At 37.7% G+C, this 27,276-nt stretch overlaps 1 protein-coding gene across 3 annotated transcripts in view; it reads left to right on the forward strand.

Moving 5' to 3' along the window:
* The window catches only part of LOC105146830 (protein PALS1), a 71,006-nt gene that overhangs the window by 7,183 nt on the left and 36,547 nt on the right, over positions 1 to 27,276 (forward strand). For 2 of the 3 annotated variants that reach the window (XM_087402576.1, XM_087402578.1), the window contains exons 4-8: positions 11,922 to 11,985; positions 12,924 to 13,005; positions 16,116 to 16,201; positions 16,777 to 16,930; positions 18,284 to 18,468. In XM_087402576.1, coding sequence (XP_087258702.1) covers positions 11,922 to 11,985; positions 12,924 to 13,005; positions 16,116 to 16,201; positions 16,777 to 16,930; positions 18,284 to 18,468 — 571 coding nt within the window. Of the gene's footprint in view, positions 1 to 10,358; positions 11,311 to 11,921; positions 11,986 to 12,923; positions 13,006 to 16,115; positions 16,202 to 16,776; positions 16,931 to 18,283; positions 18,469 to 27,276 lie in introns of those variants that run through there. The other variant, XM_087402579.1, reaches the window with a different exon arrangement.

Consider the following 27,276-nt stretch of genomic DNA (forward strand, 5'->3'; position numbering starts at 1 on the left):
GTAAAAATGAATTTCAAGCGTCAATACGAGAAGGTATATTTTAAAAGTATGTAACGATAGAAAGATGCGGTCTGAGGAATCGGCGAGCAGCTCATCCGCAGTCCGCGGCGCGGCAAAATTCGAACGGCGTTCAGGAGGGATCATCGGGCGATTCCGCGAGGACTCGTGTGAATCCGACGTTCGCCAGGTAAACGCTCCAGGTGGCCGCGTACGGTATCGCGGTAAGGAAGGGGGAGAGAGTGCAAAACTCCGGAGGTAGGCAGGTAGACAGGCGGACAGGCCATCGGATCGGCTGCACATGGCGGACCAGAAGGTATAACCTTCGAATGGTATCCGCTGTCACGGTCCGCGCCGCGCGGCAGTACGGAGGAGCCGTTCGTACGCGGCAAGCGGTTCCGCGCGTTCCGTTCCGTGTTGATACCGCGATTCTAGGTCCTTTCCGGTGGCGAGGACGAGTGCGACGACGACGTTGACAACACGACAGCACGATCCGTACGGATTCTTTCTCCTTGGAGAACGCACGATTTCTCGTCGACTAGCCTGACGTGACCTGGCGATTGCGGACGCGATCGCGCGCGAGTGCCATATCGGGAACGCAACGTGGTTACGTTGCTGCCGTTTCTGTGTTCGCCAGGACGTCGAAGCGATCGGTGCGAACCACGGATGAACCACGTCGATTCCGCGATTGATCGTGGATCACGAGCGACTAGACCTGACCAGACCGATAGTTTCGCGCATCGACGAAAAAGTGAATTCGTGATAGATTGGTGCTCTGTGGTGATCCATCCGATATAGGATAGTGTTGTACGAGCGACTTCAACGCGTTCCCGCTTCCAGACCAGCTAGGAGATCCGTCTTGCTTCTCACTTATCTCTTTCTCTCTCATCTCTTCGTCATCGTGTCGGCGACTCGCTGATCCGCCGAAGGTAACCACTCCTCTTCTCTTCATTGCGCTTCTTTTCACTCCTTTCTCGGCACTTTAAACGATCCCGCGCGCCAAATCTCACGGTGTAACTTCTGCAGCACAGTTTCGGGGCTGCCACGCCGGCCGTTTTCCGATACCAGAACGATCGGTACCAGAACGTGCCAACGCTTCTCTCTCCTACTGTCCTCTTTCCTTTCTCTCTTCCTCTTTCCGCCATTCGTCTCTCTTTCACCGTCTCTTGTGACATGTCGACTTCGCAATATCACGCGCGCCACTTATTTCCGATACACACGTTGTCGCGTCGCGGTTTTCCGTTCGCGTCCGCACTGTTTACGACCTGATATCGCGACTCGTGGCTTGACGTTTATTAAGTCTCTCTTACCGTTCTGTCACGCTGGTTGCCGATAATTTTTAGCGGTCGTTCGCGTTTGATTAATCGCACGTAATCTTTCCTTTTCAATTCGTCGATTCATAAACTTCCCTGCATTGTATTATTTCGCGAATATTAACCTTTGGAGGGCGGAGATATATTTTTAAAATCTTACAGTTTTTGTTTTCCTTAAGTAAAATTTGTCGATTTATTATTTCATTTATTGTCATTCATTGTTTCACAGTATTTCTTATCTCAATTTCTTGCCTTAAAATCAATATCGTTTCAACGCCTATAATGGCTTTTTCATTCTGTAACGACTGATAAATTTTCAATTTGACCGTAGAAGTATTTTACTTAATCGCGTAGAAACTTCTTTTTTATTTATTTCGATTATCCAATATATTCCTTTTTCACGCTCCGTCATCGTCGTTCTCGCGGGAACTCCTGCGAGAGCTTGTGGTGTAATTATTTAAATTCGATCGCATCGTTCATTTGTTTTTCTTTCTTTTTCCCTGTCACAATTATAAAATAATCTATACGTTAATACATACTGCATGAATGTTTCAATCTTATAAATTTACATATAAAGTTCAGATGTGTGTTCCGTTAATATCCTCTTTCGCGTTTCTATTTCTACTTATTGGATTTTATTCGCGCTTTACGAAATAGATTGTCTCTTATTGAGTTTTACGAAACGTTAGGAATATTCATTGGAATCGCAGGTGTATAATATATTCTCCAGGATAATAGGCTATTGCGTTTTATACACGCTTTTATATTAAGTCTTCAACCGCATTCCTTGCATCGAGATATGGATATTTATTTTAACACTTATAATAAGTGTTCTTTATGCAACATTAGAAAACTATATCTTGCAAAATTGTTTCCAGAGCTTTATAAAATTCTCTTTAATCATGTAATAATATCTAAACATATAATTTATCAGTTAAATAAGTATCTACAAGATAAATATTAGATGTATTGGGCGGATGCTCGAAAATGTAAATTAAATAAATCATAAAACTATATTGATTTTGTTACGTATGTTTTGCGCAATAAATACATATAATTTTTTAAGATTTGATTCACACACATACATTAAGATCCGTATTCACGCCTCACTTTTATCGACGCGCGCATTTATTTCCAAAAGATTCTAATATATTAGATTGGCAAGGAAATAATTGCGTTTTTTTTTAGTTCAAAGCTGTATATACATTACCTTCGTCAATAATGAATGAAATTTAAATTTTAAAAAAAGGGTTTTAAAGCTTGAAATTTCTACTTTTAAAAACTTACCATTTTTTAAGTTTATATGAGTTTGGTAATTTTTACATATCAAAAACTACGAGTTGAAAAATGAGTTGGAAAATTTTCTTCTCACTTTGTGGGTTTGTAACATGCCCAAAACAAATTTGAGAAAATTTTCAACTACCTATCGTGAAAACTTGATCCTTTCCCTATAAAATCGGTTTTTTTTTAATATTCCTACGATTTTTGGTTACTGAGTTATCGCGGATTAAATAAAAGGATCATTTTGATTTTAATTGCTCATCACTCCGTTAAAAATTGTCGTATCGCAATTTAAAAGAGATTCTTAAAGCTGAAACTTTACTCTATCAAGGTATATTTATATTGGTTGGTAAGAAAGTAATTGCGGTTTTTATTGATAGTGGCCTTTTAAAAAAACGCAATTACTTTCTTGCCAATCCAATATATAACTATACGCTAAATTCATGCAATTCATTCAAATTTATCGGTAAAAATGAAGACTATGGATCTAAAAGAAAATTGAAACTAAAAAAAGCTTTCCATATAAAAAACTTATATTTATTTATTATTAATGTTATTACAATTTTTATTATTATTACACATAATAATTATTATAAACAATAATGTGATAACTTGTACATATCACACGAAGACATAAGCACCTTCTCACCCAAATGCACATTTCGGGATATAATAATATGTATCAAATATGCATGTTATAATCCTGAAATTTCGGGTGAGAACGCATTTGTGTCCCCATGAGTACATCATATTAAATCTTAGTTTGTAATATGTATAGTTTGAAATATGGGAGAGTGACCGACGTCTGTCTATATAATAATTTATTGTCAGAGGCGCGAAGTTTGCTTCATCGTTCTTGCATCATCAGTCAACGTCACATTGTTCCGCCGCTCCTGAATTTTGTTCATCCTTTCGAATTTTGTTCATCCTTTTCAGTTGTTTGTTACGTCACGTATGCATCTTTTTTTTTTATTTATTTATGACATGCAAACTTATCCATTAAAATTGATCTATGAGAAATATCTTTCGAACTATCCCAATTTGTATATGCAAAGTTATTTGTAAAAGCAAGTTATAAAACATTCAATCCCTTCTCTTTTTCCCTTGCAAGTACACATACACATTTAAATCCGTTTTACAATAGATTGATCGTGTCGCTTGAAATTCCCAAATTTTTGCAGATTTAAAAACAGATATATATTCACGTTAAAAAGAGAAAAAGCAAAAAAACACTGAGGTATAAAAAATACAAAAACCGTTAACAGACCTAATATATAGATAGCTGCCTAAAAATTAGACGATACCAAAAAATTTATCAATAAAATTTATTCACACATTTATTCTCGGTAACTTTAATCTTTAGATAACGATATATTATAAAAACGGGCCTTGTTACATCTCACTTTTGCGATAAGTACATTTATTATTTAAATTCTATATATAATGTAATATAAACCATACACGCGAATTGATCGATAAAAATGAATTGTGACGTACTTAGATGCGGGTGAGTTAGACAAATGAGTTAGAAAAATGGGAGTCTCTTTCCAGTGAACCGGCCCCGCGTGATTTTTCACGTCGGGCAACATCCGCGCGGCCGTACATCCGCCTTCCGTACACACATGCGTACAGCGAATAATGCGGAATGTGTGTGTTTTTTTTTTTTTTTATTCTTTTCCCGACGCGAGCTAACAATCGCGCTGCCCACGATGCGTGTCAAACGCGTATTGTCGTGGCATGGGCGTATTCGCGCGCGCTCCTGAATGTACAGGCCGCGCCGTCACGGAAACGAGGAAGCGCCGCTCACCGAAACGATGTATGGACGTGACGGAGGAGAGTAGAAAACGGGAGATGCGTGAAGCCGGTACATAAGACGAGAGAGGCACGAGTTTTACGAGTGCGAGGCAGTCGGGATGCAGTCGAGCGAGTGCGGTGGAAACCGGAGCGGATTATATATACGGGGTGTCCGGTGAACGGCGAGCGAAGAAACTTAACGATTCCACGTTCCTTGAATTCGGGAATGCTTCCTCCGTAGGAGACGTTCCGCACGAGTTCGAGTCGAGTTTCGATCGAGATCTCACTTGGATAGAACTTGAAATGGATCGCGAATGAGACGACCCCCCCCCCCCTCCCCGATATGTTTCTCCCCGATAAGCTTCGGGAAAATGGGATAAAAAAAAACAGATGACGTTTGGCACAAGATGTTTTCACTTTGTGACTCGATTATCGGAACGTTCGACGTTGGGAACGCTGAGCGACGGTTTCGAAATGAAATTTTCGTCGAAGAAAATTGGAATCCAGGACGTGGTATCGTTTCTTTCTTACACTCCACGTCGGGTATATACCCCGTATACGCGTGCCAATGCGCTCGCGTGCGAGAACGCGATAGGTATGCGGCAGAAATCGAGAACGAGAGCGACCCGGGAACAGATCGGTCGCCAAACGTATAAATTAGGCACGATCGATTTAAATCGTCTCGCGCGCACTTTCCTTCGTGATGCGCGCTAAATTGTTTTCGTCCCAACCTGTTGAATTCTGATGAAATCAGTAACGCATTGCGGGATAGAAAAAAAAAGACAGCCCAAAATGCTGCAAAACACTTTTTCGCACAACCAGACGGCAAAAACAGATTGCCGTCGATCGGTATCGCATTCGTAGCCCGAAATCCGCGCTGCGTTGGTTCTCTGTCAAGTGCACCCAACAAACATATAGATGTATTATATAACGTAGACGTAAATATACGTGTTTTATATTTGTGTCGTTTATATAGCAGTTACTCCCTGGTAGAAATTTCATGGACTTTTTTCAACAGTTACTGGACAGTTTATTAGACTTCTGTCTAGTAACTGAAAAATAAAACTATTTAGGATTTTAATCAAAATGTAACGCTTCGCCTGGAGTTCTATACACAATGGATACGCAAAATCTGAATCCATTTATTGACCAAATGGACGTGGCATTTTAATTAATAATAATTGTTTAATAGTAACAATAACTGGGCGGGTGTCTACGCAAATTACATATTCTTTTACTAGGAAAATTGCTTCAGTCATTGAATAAAATTATAACATTTTTATTCATTTTCTACACTGCAGTATTGTTACAACTAATGAGAATACAGTAACATTATACAATAACTGAATGATTCCAATCAAAATGTAACGCTTTACTTACAGTTATATACGCACAAAAGATACACAAAATCTGAATCCATTTATTAAATAAATGGACTATGCAGTATTTTAACTAATAATATTATAATTTATTAATACTAAACAATAACTGGGAAGGTGTTTACGCAAATTGCATATCAGGATTTTTACCAGGAAAACCGGTCACTGAATAATACAATGAAATTTTTATTTATTTCCTACATTGCAGTATTGTTACAACTAATGGAATACAATAATACTGTATAATAACTGGATGGATCTAAATAAACTACATACTTGTATTCTTGCCAGAGTTATATTCGGTATATTTGCTAGACTTTTTTCTTTTGAATAATCTATGCAGTTGATAAATATAAGTCATATTATTCGAAAAAGAATCTGGAAATTATGAAGAAAAAGCTATGTATTAATATCATAGAATTTTATAAAAATAAATTGCGATACACCGCAAAGAAATTCGTTCTGAACATTCGTGAAAATGCTGACTGCGCGATTTTTTGCTATTTCCGTCATTGCCGTCTGTAACTCCATAAGTGGGTCTTATACCGGCATTCCGCAGCTTCCAGTACCTCCGCGCAACGCAATGATGTAACGCGTTGAATAAGTGTCATGTAATCGCTGGTAGACGTTGCACCCAACCCCGCTTATTTCCCTTCGTTTGACATAATCATCGATGATTACGTACTGCAGATATATTAGATGAGAATTAATATAATTTTATTGAATGGTAATAGTAACTTTGAAAAGAGGTTGTATTTTATACATACATGCATCTTTTTATAGCAAACTTTCACTTTTTGTTTCAAGTGATTTTGTCTATCATTATTGTGACCACAATGATTATTGGGTTGAATTATATACCATGGCAAAATTGGATACTTACAATTAGACTACGCAATAGTGCGTACCAATGCGATTAGATCGATATACTCGATATATTGATCCGCCAACTGACACGCATAGTTTCTTGAGACTTTGGCAGGCTAACTGTCGCGCACGTTGAAATCATCGTCTTGGATTCGATACATCTCGGGAAACAGTTATCGCGCTCGTAAAAGTAAGCGAACCGTTAGCGATTGTTTCTCTATTACCTTCAATAATCTTGAGTAATGCCTTTCGTTCCGACAATTTACCAGCCGTTTCACGTAATCCACCGCGGAGAAACTAAACAAATGCCACTTTATTTAATCGTCTTTTATCTATTTAAATTTTTAATTTTGTATTATTTGCATTACCATACTAAAAGTGTATATATACAGAAATGATTATCAAGAAAGAAACGAGGAAAAAAGGAGATGATTAATTACTTTTTATATACATATATGCAAATTTGCGATGTGCACAATTTTCCTCGAAATGTTAGCAAAGTACTCATCGCTTGGTTTATTTGTTGTCTACAGTATCGTTAAAAGTGATTGCAGTAATTAGAGAAGTGTATATATATATAGTGACCTTATATATTTAAAATGCAGACGAAATTAAAATTTTGTTTGCCAGTTACTTTGGGATGCATAAAAGTGCATGTACTTATAACATTTCCAATTAAAATTATGTTATTAAAGAGGATTTAAAATTTCTAATCACATTGTAATCAAAACAATATTTTTCGATTGTTATATGTATGGAAAATTAATTGAGTTATTAGATTATATAATCTATTATTATTATTTTATAAGAATTTAGATTATTTTATAAAAACTATATGTTCGTAAAATAATCTAATAAAATTTAATTCTTACTCTAAGTGTCTTTATGAATAGTGCGTTTAATTTGTACTAACAATTATTTAAGTCTTCTTTAAAAAGTACTTGAATTATTTGTCTTTAAAAATTTATCTTATCGATTAGAAATTGACAGTAGTGTGGTAATGGATTTAGGCGATTATACACAGAGTACAAATATTCATAGATCAAATGTCCAAACCTCGATAGGCATGCTTCTCCATTGCTTGACTTTGTACGTATATATGTACACTATATACATGACTGTGGCACAGCCTATACAGTTAGGAAACTGGTTTTCGCCTCCTCTTGCGTCAAGCCGTACTACTCATATGATCGAAGCCATTTCGCACATTGGTACAGTTCTCATTGTATTATCTTTACATATAAATAGTATCTCGCATCTACGAATGACGTACAGAGTTCTTAAATGTCGTTTTATAATTTATGGAAGGTGTCAGAATCGTTTTTCCATCACATTTTAGGGACGATTATTTTTAGTCATTAAGGCGCAATTTCTAATAATTACTCGCACGTGAGAAAAGTCTAACTTTACCTATATACTGTCTTTATTTAGCTTGATAACGTCAAAGAGCGAAATATATACGAATTCAAGATACGAAACGTTAAAGTAGGGAAAGACGAAAATGGGATTTCCTTTCTTTTTTTACATCAATCACATTTTAGGAAACACGCTAATTTCATGTATTTGTTCAACAGGATAGAAAATACGATTAACGGTTTCGAGCATCGTACTTTAGCAGGGATTGACCGGCTTTAATTATTCTCAAGTTAATCGCTGTCCAACTATTGAACTCGTGGAACCTTTCAGAAAGCGGTCCAGCTTAAGTACTGGGGTAAAGCCTACTTAACGTAACGTGGTTGATTGCCGTGCTGTATACATATATATATACGACATATGTCGAGCATCTAGTTACCGTTCCGACGAAGTAGATTTCTGCGGATCGTTTGAGGAAACTACTCTAGACAACGTTGATACCGTGGCAACGCATTGCTTGACCCGAATTTATCGTGTCACTGAATTTGCGAACGTAATGCCTCTTCATTTATCTTAGCCCTATCTCCGCCATTGCCTTTGACCTGCATTCGTATCTCTATTGTGCTTCGCATTTAACGCTAAATACGATTTGATTCTGAATTCCGTTTGCCATATTCATACGAATGTCTTATTCATTGTAAACACGGACTGAGAATAAGGCGGCAATATATGCCACGCTAAGCGGGGAATTACCGCTAACGAAGTATTTGCACATTCATCCAATACGTATTCCATTACACTTAACTTGTATTAATAAACTAATAGTGATATCGCAATTACTATTTATAATTATGTAATACAATATTAAATTATAAATAATAATTGTGTGGAGGTATTAAATTAATTGCAGATGATTTGTGATTATGTAATTTATGTTTTATGTTATATTATTACAGAAACTACATATCTCTTTTTTAATTACCAAATTATTTAAAAAATTTAGTAATTAAATTATTGTTTATAGTATTAAGGAACATTAATAAAAGTTAGGATTAATACAGATACATACATATATATCCAAATTAAATAATATTTATTTACAATTATCGTTTAAATAATATCGGTTAATTATTGCCAATATTTTGACTTGACACAGTTAATATTTCTTATCCCAAGATAAATTTCATCAAAGTTGAATTTTTGCGCATCACGCTTATATTCATGTGACAATCATGCTTGTCACAAAATGTCAGAACCGTTTTACAATAAAACGGGAAAAACGGGGTGTGCTTTCAGACGAAAACACACTTTCTCCGAATTGCCGTGCCATATCCGAATACATTTTGGAGCCAAGCCAGAACATTTTGAAAAGGAACCAGAGCAGTAACTGTTGCGAGTTTTCTTCGCCACCGCGTTCCTTCTGTCGTTCGGTAAAGCACAAAAGGCTTTAAGGCAATGAATATATGCAGGTAGTGACACGGAAAGCTTCACCGAGACTTGGCCTAGAGCGTTTCCTGTGATATGCAATTGCGACGCACACTATGTTAGATGTACACGTTTGCGGGAAGAAGACAATGAATGAAGTACGAAGTGCATGGCGCATGCACACACACACACACACACACACACACACACACACACATATATATATATACGCGATATATTGACTCATAACGTGTATGAACTGTAAGCAAATATCAAAAGCTGTCGAAACGATTGGAAAATGGGCGAGTGAATTTTATGAGAGAAATTCAATTTTGTTAATTGACTGAATCGAAAAAGAAAATATTAATTATCTTTCGCAGAGATGATAATCATTTTAATGATATTTGAAGAATCAATTTATCAGTTTTATCAACAATTTTATTTTTCAAATATTTAAAATGCGAAAAAAACATAAAATGGAAAAAAACGTGAAATTGAATCTATTGCCCATGAAAATTTCCCGATAGACGGAATAGAACATCTTGAAATCTCTTTCTCTCTTCAGAATGAAAATCGCGCCAGACATACATTTAATCAGCTTCGTCGTTCGCACCAAAGCGGATTGCGAGAAAACCAGGTCGGGGATCACATCAACTAGTAACAAAAAGACTGATACGATCTCAAGAAGGTCTATACGTATTTGAAGAATTTAAGAATGCCCCGACATTCTATCGACTTCGCGTTTGTTCTTTCAACCTTCGCGAGAATTTCGGCGATTTTTGCTAAGGTATTGCAAATTCTTTAAACATTCTGTATATTCCTTGCCGTTCTTAGTACGTTGAACTGGCGCTCTCTGTCAATTTTTATAGTCTGTGCCAGCGTGTAGTTCCAAATATAAACTCCTTGAATGCGTCCGTGCTATCCATTCTCAGTCGCTGGCTGTGGCGGAGAGTTTATTTTCTAGTTTCGTGACACGTGCACGCGAATACCGTCCTCTTTCATGGAACCTTTCGGTAGTCTCGGCGCGAGCTTTTCATTCAGTGTTCAAATGGTGCCGATATCAGTTTCCGAATATTGTTAACGAGTTGGCCAATCGATTGTAACCAGTGTAAACGACGAATTGATTTACTGGATTGCTAATTATGACTTTTCGAAATGCCAATGCATCAAATGCAGATGCGATATTGTTATCGTTTCTTTGCTGCTCTTGTTTTAATTTAAAAAAAAAAAAAGTAGAATAATATTACCCATGTAGCAAAGAGGTAGAAGTAATATTGCATAATGAATTTAATGGTCTAGATAGAGTTACACAAAAACGAAATTTCGTACTCGGAAATAGCGAGCAAATTATGACTTTTGAAATATTAAATTAGACACGTGAGACATCATCATTTGCATTAAAAGATAAGCACCTCTCTCGAGTTGTTTTACATCCATATATATGTATATGTACCTCTTTCGCAGAAATGTGTATATTTAAGACTACACGCTCTCTCTCTCTTATAAATAGAACGTAATTAAAAATAGATTTAAATCAATGCAGTCCAATGTCAATTAAAAAGATAAACGCATAGTTCGCTAAAAAAGTGTCGGAATTTTCAAGTCAAGTGGAACACAAAAATTTACGTACGTTCAGTAAAAATTCTTTGTTCGACGCAAGGATATGAGCATGTCGAAATTTTTTCGCAAACTAATTTTTTGCGGCTGCTCGTCGCGTTCGGATTACGATAGCCGATCGATCGTTGTCGACGAATCGATCGTCGACGATCCTCCACCGAAATTCACGGAGGCCTCGAATTACGAACTGGAACCCGATGACGTGGCGAAGCATTTTGATCTGTCCACTATAAAATTCATCGACGACGAGGAAGCCGACGAAGATGCGGCCTGCACTAAGAACGGTAGCCGACGATCGATTAGATTTTTCTTTTTTTATAGAAAAGTGGGTTGATACGCGGTAGGTCCGTAGTTATTCCCCGCTAAGGGACGATATAAATAAATCGATGGGCAAAAAGTTACGAGGACAATGTGGACTTTATGCGCGCGTGCACAAAGTCGTTTTTCGTCGCGCGATGGCGGCGAATTCAGTCGTCGCGTCGCGTGTCGCATAAAGATAATTTTCGCTATATTCTGAAAGAAATAACAGGACCTCGGATTACCGAGGACGGGAATAAAGAAAAGAAAAAAAGAAAAAAAAAAAAGAATGCCCGCAACGTGGTCTCCTCCCGCGAAAGTAAAAGGAAAAATGAAAGGAAAGCGCTGCCCGTGCGAGAGAGATATTAAATTAATGGAAACACGGTGAGCCTCTCGCGCGGAGTAAATGAGAAACGAAGGGAATTTGTCAGGCTTATGCGAGAAAGAAAAACGGGGATGCGCTTCACTTATTTCCATTCACCTCCGTTACACGGCCGCCGCTATATTTGACTATAGCCGTGGCCCGGTAATGGTTTCTTTGACGCGTGTTAAATGCGCGATAAATTTGCCTAATTAATTCTTCGTGAATTCCCGACAGAGGAGCTGGACGGGCCGAACGGAAGTGGGCGGATACGAGACGCCTGGGTTATCGCCGTCGAAAGGTGAGAGAGAGAGATATACTTTTTATACTAAACTCTAAAGTATAAAAGGGACGGGTGCACATCTTGAGCGCAACGTTATAGCCGTACGTCTACGTTGTATACGTGACATAATGTACACACGTATGCGAGATCTAGTGCCCCGCTTCTAGTAAATACATTCCTGTCGGGGCGGAATCGTGTATCGATTAAACGTCACATAAAAGGCGGCAGTGTCCAGCGGGCGAACGTGTTTTTGATCGAACGAGAGAATGCGTCATCTAAATGTCACGAGAATCGCTCGAAAGCAGCATGCGTTCGAATCGAGCCGATAATGACAGCTCGTGATGAGGTGTCGTAAAATCAGGGAATTCGCTCTCCCCGGTATCTTCTCTCTCGGTTTTTTTTTTTTTTTTTTACTCTTTACTAATATCGATCCAGTTGACGTTATCCTTTGTAGACGCGGTATGATATTACTATTAGCAGCGCGATATTAATAATACGATAGAATTAATTTTCTTAATTCATGTTACTTATTCTATTATCATTTTTTTTCTCGAATGCAAAATCTGTTATTATATTTAATCCGTTCGGAGACGCGATTTATTTCGATCGTGAAAAGACCGAACCGTTCGATTGTACGACTCATCTGAGAAAATTACGTCCATTAAATTGCTTCGGATTGCCTGATTAACTTCTGTGAAAGTACATTTAATGAGAACGGATAATCACTCGTCGCCGTCGCGAATAAGATTTCACAAAAGATTTCAGTAGTAATTTGCAAACACAGAGTCGTGTCGCGCGCGTTTGTCGAGAAAGGTAGAAGAGAAGCGTCGAACGAAAACACGAAACTTTCGTGCGCGATAAAGGATTGACTTCCGTGACTCACTTCGGTATCTCGTTCGACTTCCCAAGGATAAGCGGCGACAAGCTTTTCAAACGGACGTTTCTTCTGTTCGCAGGAACGCGAGGGAGAGGCTGCAGAAATTGACGGCACTCCAGAAGATCCAACCGCGCGACATCCATAGCATTTTACATCAACGGGTATGTAAGAACGAGACACGTAATTAGTCAAATTGCCTGTTAATATCATGTTCGAACGATTCGATGGCCCCGCCGAGATACGATCTCGTGCACCTCTCACACTGTGCCGAATAAAAGAAATCATCTTTTTACACAGATTGCGCCGGAGCCGGTTTTTAGATCCACCGTTGCGTTCAATTTTTCTCTCATAGTTCTGGAAGATTTTTTAATCAATTGTTACATATGTCTGGCTGCTTTCCGTAAAAAAAAATATATATATATATATAAACGAAACGTTACCGTTAATACGCCGCGTTCCGCCAGGCGGTTTTATATCACGTTCGATCTTCTCTTATTTTTAGAGATCCCCACGTTAATTATTCAACAAAATAATATTTAACTCGCTTAAAAATTTCTCTATTTATGCGATACGCCTTAAAATCAATTTCCGCCCGTGACCTTAATCCGCTGTTGACAGGAATGCCGCGATCCAAATACAATCTGACAATCACGCGCGAGTAACAGTCAAAGATGTTACGTTAAAAGACATCGCACGTTTCTCGTGTACGTTTCTTCCGGCGATTCTTATCGTTTATACTCGTACACGGCGACGTATCCGCGTGCAAATGAATCGATCGGCCGCGAGCGAGCGGAGTCGTCACGGAGGCTGCTTATGAAATGTGGAATATGCCAAGCAAATGAGCGCGGAGTGAGAGGCGGATGGTGATTATGCGCGGCCTTGTTTACAGGAGTGTATCGAGTAAGCGTGTGCGTTTCTCATTGCATCGCGTTATATACAAAACGCGTCGCTCGCTCGCGCGATTCTTTGCGACCGTCCGAAACCTTTGGGCACTTCGGTTTACGCAATAATGAGTTTCGCCGATGACACCCTCGTGATTTTAGCCATGACGCTAAAGAGTTACGTCGTCATTGTGGGGAAATTACGCGGAAAATATAATATGCGCTCTGAGAAGAGAAAGAGAGGGAATTCCTCGCCCTCGAGCGTATTATCGTAAGCACAATGCGCGACAATGCGACTCGCGGCAGCGTTGCGAGAGTTAAGCTGTCCGAGCTGTATTGATACCCGACGTTTTCGCTGAGTTGGTGAACCGAGCGACAAATATTGGTGCCATCCGACACTTCACTCAAAAGTATCGTACTTTTGAGCAGTGACGGGAACCGATATAATCCCGGTGAACGCCGACGCTACAGACGCGTGAAAATACTTTCAAGTTTTCGTCCGACAGATTCTTTTTTCCTATTTCAACATTTTTATATTTATTATCGAGAATAAAACAAAAATCGTATCTAGAAAAATCTAGTTAAATAGATGAAAGTAAACTATTCTATTCACTTTTGGACGATAGATTTTTTTTTAGTTCTGAAATATAGAGATCGTTTATTGAAATTGACTTGAATCTCTCCGAGAGCGATTAATAATGCCATAATTCTGCCTCAGGTTATAATTCTACATCCAAATACATTTCCAGTTGAATATGAGTTGGTGAAAATTGACTTTATTCACTCTTGCATTTAAACCCGCTTCGATCAAGAACTATTACATTAGTGAAAGTTCAACTTCAACTAACGTTTGTGGCTTATATTATAGAAATAATTTTCGTGATATTGTGTCATAATGTTATATTTTTATAATTATAATTATAAAAATTTTATAATTATAAAAATTTCTTTTTTTATCTTTTTCGAGAGATACTCATCGAACATTAACGATCATTTGGAAACCGGTTCGTCTGAGAAAAGTTTCGCGCATTGTTGTTATTAACCGCGTTCCGACGGAGATATTTTAAGGTCGCATGCGGGATCGTTTCGCGTGATCGCGATACGGCATGCGGGTTAAAATCTCGCGTAAGCAGGCACGCATCGGGTTCTCACATATCGCGCGAAACACATCTCGGAACGGAAACCGTACGAGAATGTCGTAACACAACCGTTAACGAGTTTTCTTGATATTACGGTTCGTATCATTCCCAGCACGATTAGCCGTATCGCTATCAACAATGCGGCATATTATTCCCTAGCTCTCTTTATATCAGTGCGTAATTCGAGTAAGTGGAAGATGGGCTAAGAGACCTTCGGTTAATTGTCGACGATGGTGGTGCCATTTGGGAAATTGTCTGGCCATTTTGCCACGTCAGTTTTTCCACAATATTAATGTTAGAATGTATTAAGATATATGAACAAGGTGCTTAAGACATTTCAGGTTGATGAGATTTTCTCTAAATTGCTATGTCGTACATCTACATGTAATCTCTATTTAGACAATGTATAACACCATTTCAAAATGATAACTCAATTTTCTATTGCTATAAATAGACGAAATTTTAGTGATATAAGAATATATTATATAATGTGTAATTTATAATATTTATATTATTTGAATGAAAAAAGATAAACTCTGTGGAAGATTATTTACATACTATTTTTTTTTCACATTACTTTATTTTTAAAGATATTTTTCAGCAAAACGAAATTAAATTATGAACGAAATTTCGTACTGCTATCATATATTTAAAAAAAAAAAAATATTTTAAAAAGAAAAATAATTGTTCTTTTTCAGAATGATATCAAGTCGTTACTCACTAAATATGAATGATTGATTTCGGATTTTACTCAATAACGTGTTGTATAATGTTAACGAAATTATTACATTTTATACGAATTAGTTTATTAGAGAATTATGTTCTTCAGAAGGAATGTAAAGCGACATAAGCGAGTTGCAAATTTACACGTCGCGTTGGAGACAGAGATAAACACGAGGATCGTATTTTGCTCAGAAATGTGCGGAAGCACGATAAAAATAAAATGAAACTGTGCGATCAGCCATTTTTTATAAAACTAAATTGAATACGTACTATCATAGCGTGATTGTGACAACTCTTTATACAATCAAATTTTCAATCATCGTAACCAAATAAAAAAATTGCAAATACGCTAGAATTTATTGTTTGTCATAGCCTTTTTGCAAAAAATTAGCACGCAACATTTGGTGTGGTATTACTGAAATAAAGGTATTATTGCGATGTTAGTTAATTTCTGGATCAATTTCGTCGAGAATAAAATTCAGTGAGAATCATAGATATATTACGGATCACTTTTCGTTATTGTTTCAGACAATAAATTCAGTAGCGTCCACGAGCGAAGACTCCACTTCAAAAGACGTATCGAATGGCCAAATTACGGTTACTTTGGCGGACAAGTAAGTCACTTTTCTTCTTTTTATATTGTTACTAAACTTTGTTATAGACAAAGAGAGAGAGAGAGAGGGGGGGTCTCTCTCTCTCTCTCTCTCTCTCATTATTCCTTAATAATGAGAAGAAAACTTAATGGGACTTCTTATAAAAAAAATTTCACTCTTAAATTTACACTTAATGTCAGAATTCTCAGGATCTCAGGATCGATTAAAAACAATTTGTATCGTGGATACAGTAGAATGATGTCGTTCCACAGGCGCAATACTTGTAATTAATTTCCGAAGACTTAATATCCCCTGGGATGTTCCTGTCAAAGCATAATAAACCAACGTCTGTGTAGCAAGCGAGAAAATATATGCGGCGCCTATAGGAGGCATCGTAACCGACCGGATGTGACAAATTGCGATTGTCGTGATTGATATCCTTTCACAATGCCGATACGTTCGCGCGGCCCATTTTTATTTCGTACAATAGAGAAAGTCGGAGAATTTTCTATGTTATAATTATTACTTATTGGCGACTGGTTGATTAATTTGATTGTCACAAATTAATTAATCCATCCTTGTCTTAATTGTTTCAGGGAATTGGAGACGAATTCTTTTTCCACCAAACTTAGCAACGGTACGATTCCCAAGGGATTAGGAAAAGAGGCGGATATCCGAGTGGAAAACACCTCGCAGGAGCGGAAGGACTCTTTAGAGAAGCAACACAGCTGCGAAGAGACGAACCTCTTGGTAATGTAAACTTACAGTTTGCTTTAGAAGTGTAGAAATACAAGGGGAAAAACAGTATTTGGGTAATTTATTCTTTAAAAGACTTTAATATACATGTAAACAAATTTAGTTTTTAATTAGAGGATAATTATTAAAGAGATGTTTATTTTTAAATATCCGCAGTAACATTAAAATGATTAAATATAACATTAGATTAAATTTTCATGATGAATTTTGAAGCATAAACAAAAAAATTGGGAAAGTATACATAATATAGGTGTAACATATACATTATATATTAATTAGCAGATATTTAATTATATTAATACTGTAGATTTTTCCCTTACGTTTTTTCCCAACATTACGTTATGTCGACACTAATCGCTTGTCGCTTGCATAAGCAACATCCGTAGGATTTCTTAAGTAATTATTAAACAGTTTCCGGAATAGTAAATCGCCATCAGTAATTTATCACACTTAATTGCCAACATTAGGCACGTTAAATGGGAGTCTTCACGAGGCTATTGTTATTTATTGTTCCGTAAAACGTGTTGTTTCTCCAAATTAATCGTCAGGCAACAACCATTTTTCTTTATAAATATTTTCTCATATACATTTATGCTAAATGAGAATTCGAGTCGAGAACGACTCTATTTGTTAAACAATTCGAGTACGTTTAACACATCAATCAATAATCAGTTATGGAGATTTATGTATTGAATCAACCGGGTATGCATAGATCAATCGGATTATCAAATTGTGCATTTTATTTTAAATTAATCTTTCATCTACAACTGAAATTTTTCTGATTACCATTGATATTTTGATTGTGTATTTTAGATAAATTTAAATCTATAAAAAATAAGTAAATTACAATCCAAATTTTATCCGAATGATAATAAAAAGCTGCGATTAAATCTTCGACCAGTTACAAGAAGAACAAGACAGTCAAAATAACATCATATTGACTGAATTATGTTTAAAAAAATGACATAAATTCAGTCAATATGATATCAAATTGACATTATTTTGACTTCCTTGTTTGCCTTGGAGTTATCAGGATTTTATCAAATTTTTATATAATCTAGAACAACAAAAAAATTAATCTGTTTCTCGAAGACCCCTATATTGTTGATGGAAGAGTTAAAATTCATATTGCGACAAAATGAATTTAAGTTTTTTAGAAATATAGCAAAATTTTTATTAGCTGCAAAGATAGCTAAAGTTAACTAAACGTCCGAGCAAGCTTAGGATGAAATCCGCTAACTCGAAGAGCCTGTAGATAAAAGATGTGATAAACTGTACGGTGTTTCGTACGGATGTTCCGTGTGTCAATTCACGAAGACATACAACTTGCGTTCGTTTGCCCGACAGCAACCGATACAGAGCGGAAGAATCGGGGAACGACGGTCGAGCAGCCCTTTCCAAAATGGTCGAACGGAAGTGCTGATTGGCGAACCGGAGGGCGGCCCGAGGTCGCCGCGGGGATCGACGTCTTCGGCGGTGAACGACGGCAATTTCCTGAATCCACCGGACGAGCGAGACGAACCAATTTGCAGGTAAGTACATTCGACTGTAAGCGCGATCGAGGACGAACTTTTATGCCCCCGTGTCCTCCAGGTCAAATCGACTTCTCGTCGTTGTAGCCACCGTCCTTTACGTTTCCATCGGGTCATCCTGTAGCGTTTGTATGCGCCGTTATTCGTCGCTTAACTCACTAAACGATGACCATCCCGTTCGCCTTTATAGCCTGAGATAAAAGTTTTTATCGTCCGTTCTCGAAACCGCTCGTTAATATTATCGTTACTTATTTGACCACATAATTGATCACGATTTAATAGAATGATCGAGACGTAATTTAGTGCGAGCGAGTCGCACTTCTTAATAGTTATTTCGAGTAATCGCTTTTCCAATCGGGATTTGTGATTTCAATGTTATCTATTCTAATGTACGTCTCTCTTGGAGAGATGATTGTTTAATGAAGAGAGTGATTCGATGAATTACTTGGATCTATATTGAATTACTCGTGGATCCCCGCGTTCTCTGCTTTACCGCGATAGCGAAGCATAAATTCAGTCGATGTCCGTTGGATGTCGCCATCAACATACTTGGAGTGCGATTTTTTTTAAATTCCCAGAAGAATGACTGAGATCCGCACACGTATTTGGATTTAGCAAACTCCATACACTACTAACGTTCGTACATTTATATACATCCACATACATACTTTTATAAACGATAGCAATGAACATTTGTGGAAAAGAAGAAGCAAGGTGCAATTTCATTTGAAAACACTAAAAAGAATAAGACAAGATATATACGTGTAGATGGAGCAAGATAGCTCATAGTAGGACAGTGGGAAGTCTAGAACTCATTTTTTTCATTATATTCTTTAATTAAAACCGGTTACGAGTTTTAGAAAAGTTACGAGTTAAGAATAATGCGAGAAAAAAAAAGAATGTGACACAGTTTTAGCACCGGATCGTTTTTATTTTGCAATGCGATATTTCTCGACGCTGCATCTAATGCCGCTTTTTCTTCTCAGTTGTCGCATTAGCATAGCGACTTTATTAAACATTGTTACATAAAATTATTACGTGAAATGTGTACGTTAAATCTCAATATATACGTTAAAATCTCATGTTACTTACGCGATTGAATTGTTTAAACGCAATTCTATTACAACTATAAAACATTTCTCGAAATCACTGGCTTCAATTAAAAAAATAAAATAATTTTAAACTCACTGACCGAAATGAAATTAGTGTCCTACATTTTTACATTAGGAAAGGATTTTCGAAGCGAATTCATTTTACACGGCGCATTCCGCGCTCGTAATAACCTAATAACATTCAGTTCCGAGGTATTGCGGAGATGTACGTTCAACTCGATGTAAAAATGCGAGCGATTATCCGATCTGCGATAAACTACGAACAAGTGGGCTAATCTGAAATGCGCCTTAGAAGAGTGCGATCATAGTGGAATCGATTCCGTGGAGAGAGTCGCATCTCCGGTCGGTCGGTAGATCAAATATGTCCCCTCCCCCCCCTCTCTCTCTCTCTCTCTCTCTCTCTCCTTCTTTCTCTCCCGCAGATATAGAGATGGTCCGCTGGAATCTGCGGCGCGACTCGAGCACTTGGAAGTGCAGGCTGGCAGCCTCACTCGACGAAGTCACTTCGCCGGTATTTCACGCTCGCGACACACCCACCTGAGCCGGTGTGAGTGCAGCCTAAACAATGCGTTTTCCAGCTCCTCGGTATGCAGTTCGACAGAGCTCTCTGCCCCGCTAATCCCTCATTCTCTCTTCTTTTCTACCTTCGCTGAATTTCGCGCTCTTTCTCCCTCCCTCTTCTCTTTGTCTCTTTTCCTCTGCAGCCTCTCACTTTCTCTCCTCTCCTCTTTCTCTCTTCTCCTCTTCGTGCATTCTAACGTGACACGAAATGGATACACGGCGTAAGGCGGAGAGGAGAAAGAGAGAGAGAGAGAGAGAGAGAGAGAGAGAGAGAGAGAGATTTCTTTCAAGTGCGACGGCACGAGTAGCTGGTGCTCGTACTCGTATACAAGCTTCTCTAATTTTGCAACGAACGAAGAAATTTCATTCCACCAACTTCGTACCTACCAACTTCTTTTTTGTTTTAGTTCCACGATTAATGCATCCTCTTTGAGAAGAGTGTATTATCTCGCGCGCTCAATGCTTTAGGAGTCATTTTGCTAAGAGTTCGTCTTCTTATTCGTTTTGTTATTCATCTTCTCGTTCTCCTTCTTTCACTTCTTCCTCTTCTTCCTCTTCGTGCTTTCCTCGGATGCGGGCTCTCTCGAAATGTAATCTTTTGCAAGTTTTCCGCCGCATGACTGGTTCCCGTGTTGTTTTCACGCTCTCTCATAACTGCCCGCATTGTCCGCTTTTAATTCTCCAACTTAATAAACTGAACGCGTCGACCGTCCGTCGAGGTTTGTCCTCGGCTTAGACAGTTAATACTTTACGACACGGTACGTCGCGTCGGAGCGGATGATGCGTTCGGGAGAAAGGTAGACAATAATTAACACCATGGATTATTAATGGTACGAGGAAAGTTTAACGGTGTAATAATGAAACACGTTGACGGATCCGTTCTATATGAGCGGAACGCCGTCAATTTATTCACGAGCTTGCGCCCAGGTGCATCATATCGCTCAGGTGCGAATGAATGTGCCCTATTGACACGGGGTACTTTTAAATAACGAGAGGTCGCTTCGGTGAATGGTCCGAAAATAAACTCGTGAAATGTCCACCGGTCTCGTAAACTAGTCTGCAATCCTATGAAGAGTCTACCATCGCTCTTCTTTGGAAAGATGAGATCGTGATCGGGGATCATCACCCTCCCCCCGCTCCTGTCCCCGCGAGTGCCCCAGTTTCCCTGCTTTAAAGCAAGATGCATCTCATGCGAGACACGTCCTAAAAGCCCGTAGTTATTGCGGCTGACGCATTTTTTGGCATGCGTACAGAATTCCATTTGCGGAAGCCGGTTTTTGCATTAGTATACATTGCAACGACCCAAATGCAATCCTCGTGCTTTTTCCAAAGTCTTTTTTTTTTTTGTTTTTTTAATCGCGTGCAATGGATATCCCCGGAAAATATTTGGTGATATTTCCGACAAGACCTTATCGCTTGTTTAACGCTGTCAAAATATTTGATGAAAAAATTGGATAAAAAATGAAAGGAAAAAAACAGTATACAAAATTTGCGGTGATCCATTAAATTTATCAAGCAAATAATGCCTTTTAGCGATAAATACCGAATGTACAGCCTCATACTTCGTAATTTTATGTCCGTTATCCATATCCATGTCCGATATCGATTCGCTCCTTCGTAATCGATATCGTCCGTGCCCGGCAACTGCGTTTATGTTTATGCGCGTCCGGTTGGAACGGTGACATTTTTTCACGTCGTAGTAGCATTGAACAGCTCACAATCAGCGATTACCTTAAAAGAACGAATGTATCGTGATCTATAAAGTCACCTTCGACGACGTATTGCGTTAAATCAGAATACATCATACACCCATTAATTAGAACTACATATAATTATTTGTATCTCGTCCATTTCCATGTAGATATCTTTTCCATGTATTAATTAAAACTAAACATCAATTTTATCTACGTCTTTGGAAGTAGATAGAAATATTCTAAAAATTTCACGTACGTCAATCAAATATCAATTGTATTTACATCTCGTTTTTAGAAATAGAAAATATATTTTTATCTTAATATAAATAATTATAACAAACGTGGTTTATAAATCAAAACATACAAAAAGAGGAGCACAAAACTACACAATCTGACCATCTTCAGTAAAATAACAAATACCATAACAAATACAATAACAATACAGTAAAACGCAAAATTTACAAAAATCTGACATTAAATTCAGCAATGCCATGTTATACGATGTACCTTTACAAGATGAAAGAACACGTTTATTCATACTTATATTTTTAACGGTTGAATTTATTGTGGCCGAAACATCTAAAGATTTTTTATTGATGTATATAACGATTTATTAAATCTCACAAACAATATCTAGTGCTGTGATTTTATGCTCCTCTTTTTGTATACTTATCTTAATATTGTAATCAATACGACTTTGAAAATTGCAAATAGAGCTACATTTTACATTAAAACTCGATTACAGCATCACAATCTCTGATTAATTTGTGAAATATTAACTACAAAATTTTGTAGAATGATCTCTCAGCTTCAAATCTACCATTCCTGCATTAACACACTTACTGAAAAAAAGATTAATTAAATAAAAAAATTAATTAAAGACAAGAAAAAAATGATTAGCCGCGAGCATTGTAAGTTCGGCTGATCAATCTGATCGTGAATCCGCACGCGAAAACCTTCGCGAACGGCGTGTCCGCGAGTGTTTTTCCGCGTGGCAAGAAAGGATGACAATCCGTGCGCGTACGTGCGAGACGCACGGCCGTTTGCCGTGATTTGCACGACGTAGGGGCAGGAGAAAGAGGCGAGCAAATTCGAAGCGCATTCCCCGCGATTGAACGTGTTCCTACTGCCGGCAGTGCCAGCGTAACTGTAGCCAGAGCTATAGTACGTCTCGTTATAACGTGCGCGCGTTCTCTACAATATTGCGGCCCGCTGTGTGTGACACAGCCACACGGAATACCGATTGCTCATTCTCCCATGGCGTTTCCTGTTCCGACCACGTATATCCCGCTTTCAAAATAAAAAAAAAAAAAAAAGAAAACAAGAAGAGAAATACATACGCGCGGAAGGAGGAAGAGGATAGCGATGCGCGGATGGACGAGCTGTCGCGGGAAGGTGGAACAGCGAGAGGAGAGAGAGAGAGAGAGAGAGAGAGAGAGAGAGAGAGAGAGAGAGAGAGAGAGAGAGAGAGGATCGACCAGGGGATAGTAGGGAGGAGGATATAGGTGGTGCAACGTGGATGTGTGACGAGGATCGGCGACGTTGTGTATATGTACTGACGACACGCCTGCTGCCCATTGTTCACGTCTAACACATTATGCGCATCATTCATGGCCTTTTACGCCCGAGCCTCGCGTCAAGTTCATGCTAATTCTCTCATGAGCTAATCTAAAGTCTCAGACTGATTCCATGCGAAGGAAGAGTTTGAAAGACCCGCGAGCTCTTGACTTCGTACAGAGGATAAGTCTCATATCTCTGTTGACAGGATATTTAGAAGTAGATTCTTCAAGAGCTTTAATTTGACGAAACACACGACACGGTAGATTAGGTTACGAGCGAGTGAGTGACGTATTTCTTCGTAATTGTTAAGTTTGAAGTAAACATACGATATTCTTGATTTGAATTTCAATGGATTTGCTTTAACAGAATCTCAATTTTGTATTTTAATTACTAAGATGATAATTATTAATATCGATAAGTCGCGATAATCTCTTTGATTAAATACTTAAAATGAGAAAAACTAATTGATACAAGCGAATTACAACACTTTTTAAATTTTCTTTGAAATAAATTTCTCGAGAAATAATACTCGTTTATTTCATGATGTTATTTTTATTTGAAAAAATATTTTCTCCCTTTCATTTATCCAAGGATCATCTTCAGAATTTTCGCAATGAAATTTTTCTCAATAATTTTACACATGTGTATCATTTACAGTCTTTTACAAGTCACGACATGCTTATATACAGGAACATGTACGCATTTTTGAACATTGCACCTTTTTACTTCAACTTTTTTACGCCTCTGGGAAGGCAATAACTGCGAGTTCCTCCGACTACAAGCCGCTCTTCTGGAAGAGAGATCGGCTGCACAATTTATGGCAATTTAGGTCGGTTATGCTACGCAGATAACTTGGAGATATGCGTTTCTTTAAATATTCTTTAAATTTAAAAACGAATTATACAGCGAGTGTATATAATAAAGTGCAGTGCACATTAAGACAATAATGCTGCAATCTTATACAATTTTTCTTTAATTATACGAACACGTTACAATACGTGACGCTCTTGTCGTTTTTCTCTGATCGATACAATAATACAGAAATAAAAATATACAATAATATTTCATACAGAGACGATCGATTTAAATGTATGAAACAGATACCGTTATTATTTACATTAGAAACAGCAAGTACAAAAGATTAATCCATTTTCAGTTGCATTTGCAATCGTACGAATCTATCTCGTAATTTAATTTTAATGTTGTTAAATAATGAGCTATAAATGTAGAAAATTAAATTAGATTGGACGTTTAAATTGCTTGTGAAGGAGAAGTAAAACGCTGCTAAGTTCTTTCTATTTTTCTTGCCTCTCGCCTTTTATACAGTTACCGCTGCTCTCCAGAACGATTGCCTGTTACAGGAACGTAACAAATGTACACGAGACATTTGATAGTTCTCGTACTCGCAACTATCCTCGAGCGTAAGATTACACTCGCCACGTGGAGGGCTCGTTAATTCGTAAAAACACCGCGCGATGACGATTGAATAATATTGTTGCATGGAAATTACTCCTCGTTAGTTTTCCACGGGAAAGGATTCGCGGCAGAAAAAAAGTGTTCTAGAACTCACGGAAAGTATAGAAAGAAAGTACTCGGTTTAATTCGAACTTTCCTAGCGATTTCCAACAAACGCTCATTTAAACGCCCATTTAAACTCGTACTCGCGTATTCAGGATGTCGCAGGTTACACGTCGCTCCACGAAATATGCAGATAAAATAGAGACACGCTGCTATTGCGTTACATCTACTCGTGTGTCGTTACGTCACGTTACGTTATCTGCACGGCACACACGGCGATTGCATTGCGGTTATATAATTAATACGAAGGAGAAGAAATTGTACTGACGAGGAAATAGCTGGATGCTGAACGCATTAGCGAAGATATTGTTTCGAAGATACGTTCAAAGTGTTATCTTATCGTGTGTAAAGATTGCTTAACTGTTAACGGAGATGCAGTTATTCTCAAGTATTTTTTAAGAACACAAAAAAAAACCTTGAACGCAGCTTCGTTTGTTATATTCTTTCTTTAAGCACCGCTTCGCTTCGTAATCTGAACCATTCGACGGAAGCTTACACGGTGCATTTCACCGATGTAATGGGAGAAGTGTTGTATGTACAGTGAGGACGACTTATTTACTTTTAATAACGCAAATTACCGAATACTTTGTCAATATTATTATATTTACTTTGTAATTCATACAGTGAATAACGAAACGTGAGTTTTTTTAACATGACAATAGCACAATAGTCCATGTCGAAATTATGCACACATTTTCTCGTGTGAAACAATTGTAAACAGTTCTGTAAACAATTTCATGTCGCCTGTTGCAACGATGTCGACGTCTCGAGTGTAAACGCGAATACAACGTGGATCATCGCCGTCGTCAACCCCGTCATAAATCTCGGGAACGTTATACACGACGCTATTCCATCATTTTATTGTCTTATGTATACGAGCGACGTGATTTCATTCTCGAGATGTACTGATTTCCTGTCTCGCTCAGTCTTCCATCCTGGAATTAAAATCAGACAAAGTGCAGCGAACGGACAAACATTTTGACGTCGATATATCTCGACGAAGCTTAATTCTCCAGAACTGACAGTGGTAGACCCTACTTGTGGACTCATTCAATTATATCTAAATACCTAATATACTTGATGATATACCTAAATCTTTTTGCCAATTCAATTTTCTTTATGTTACATTTGCGGATTATTCTTTTAAAAATATACTTATAATTAATATTCTTTCTTTTTTATATGAGGTGTGCCATTCTATTTTCTAAAAAGTAATTAAAAAGTGTCTTTTAAATTAACATGGATTAAATAGATTTCAAAGACTCAGTGTCAATAATTGTACGAAAAGTGCGATTTTATCAAGGCATCTAAAAATTTAGTTAGATTCAAATCTGAAAATAATTTTGTTGGACCTTCAAAATAATTGTAAGATACTCAAATTGGTTGCTAGAATGTTTTTTTGTAACATTAAGCGTCCTAGATAATTATTTTGATGGTCCAACAGTATATTACTTTTAGATCTATATTTAATTAAATTTTTAGATACTTCAGCAAACTCGTTTTTTTGATGTTTGATGTTTTTATGAAAATTCTAGCGTCAGCTTTGAGTTAATAAAATGCTCGTAAAACTAGACACCTTTCAGTTTTTAGAACATAATAGCAAACACAAAACTATGTACAGAAAGCGAAAAAAAGTTATATCGGAAAATTAATTTTCTTTTGAACGCATTATATTGTATGTAGGTACTTGTATGCAACTTCAGCAGGAAGGCGATAATTTTAACAATCGTGAATAAATGGCGAATCATTTCGCTGGATAATCGTAACCGAAATATCCCGTTCAGAATATAGACCTGTGAAAAAACATGACCTACATCGCGAAGATCATATCGGAACCAATCATATTCGTAACTTATCGTCTCAGCGACCTATTTACGCTTTATCGCCTACCTCGAATGGAGGAAAGCAGCTATGATTCTGGAAATAGCAGCCGGACAATGGCGACTTACGGTGACAAACCGCAGACATCCTCAGCTGATACGTTCGATCGGCGATCGAACTTCCCTTCAGCAAGAAGTTAGATTTTAGCGTACTGCATTTGTAGACGTTGAGAGTTTCCACTCTTCGATTGTGCGTCGCGACGTAATGGACGAAGTACTTTCGTTCATAGCACGAGTTTAAGGGCTGTTTATCAGATAAACCGAAAATACGACGGGGAAAAACTTTAAATGGATAAATACGGCGCAGTAGGTTCTCCCAGGAAATAAAACTGCTTTGAAGAGGATTCAATTCTCAGAAAAATATATTCTTTCTTTTATACACACACACGTACACACATATATATTTTACCGCAACAATACGAT

This window comes from Acromyrmex echinatior, chromosome 2 (genome assembly GCF_024713525.1).
Source record: "Acromyrmex echinatior isolate Ae372 chromosome 2, ASM2471352v2, whole genome shotgun sequence".
In the NCBI taxonomy this organism is placed as follows: Eukaryota; Metazoa; Arthropoda; class Insecta; order Hymenoptera; family Formicidae; genus Acromyrmex; species Acromyrmex echinatior.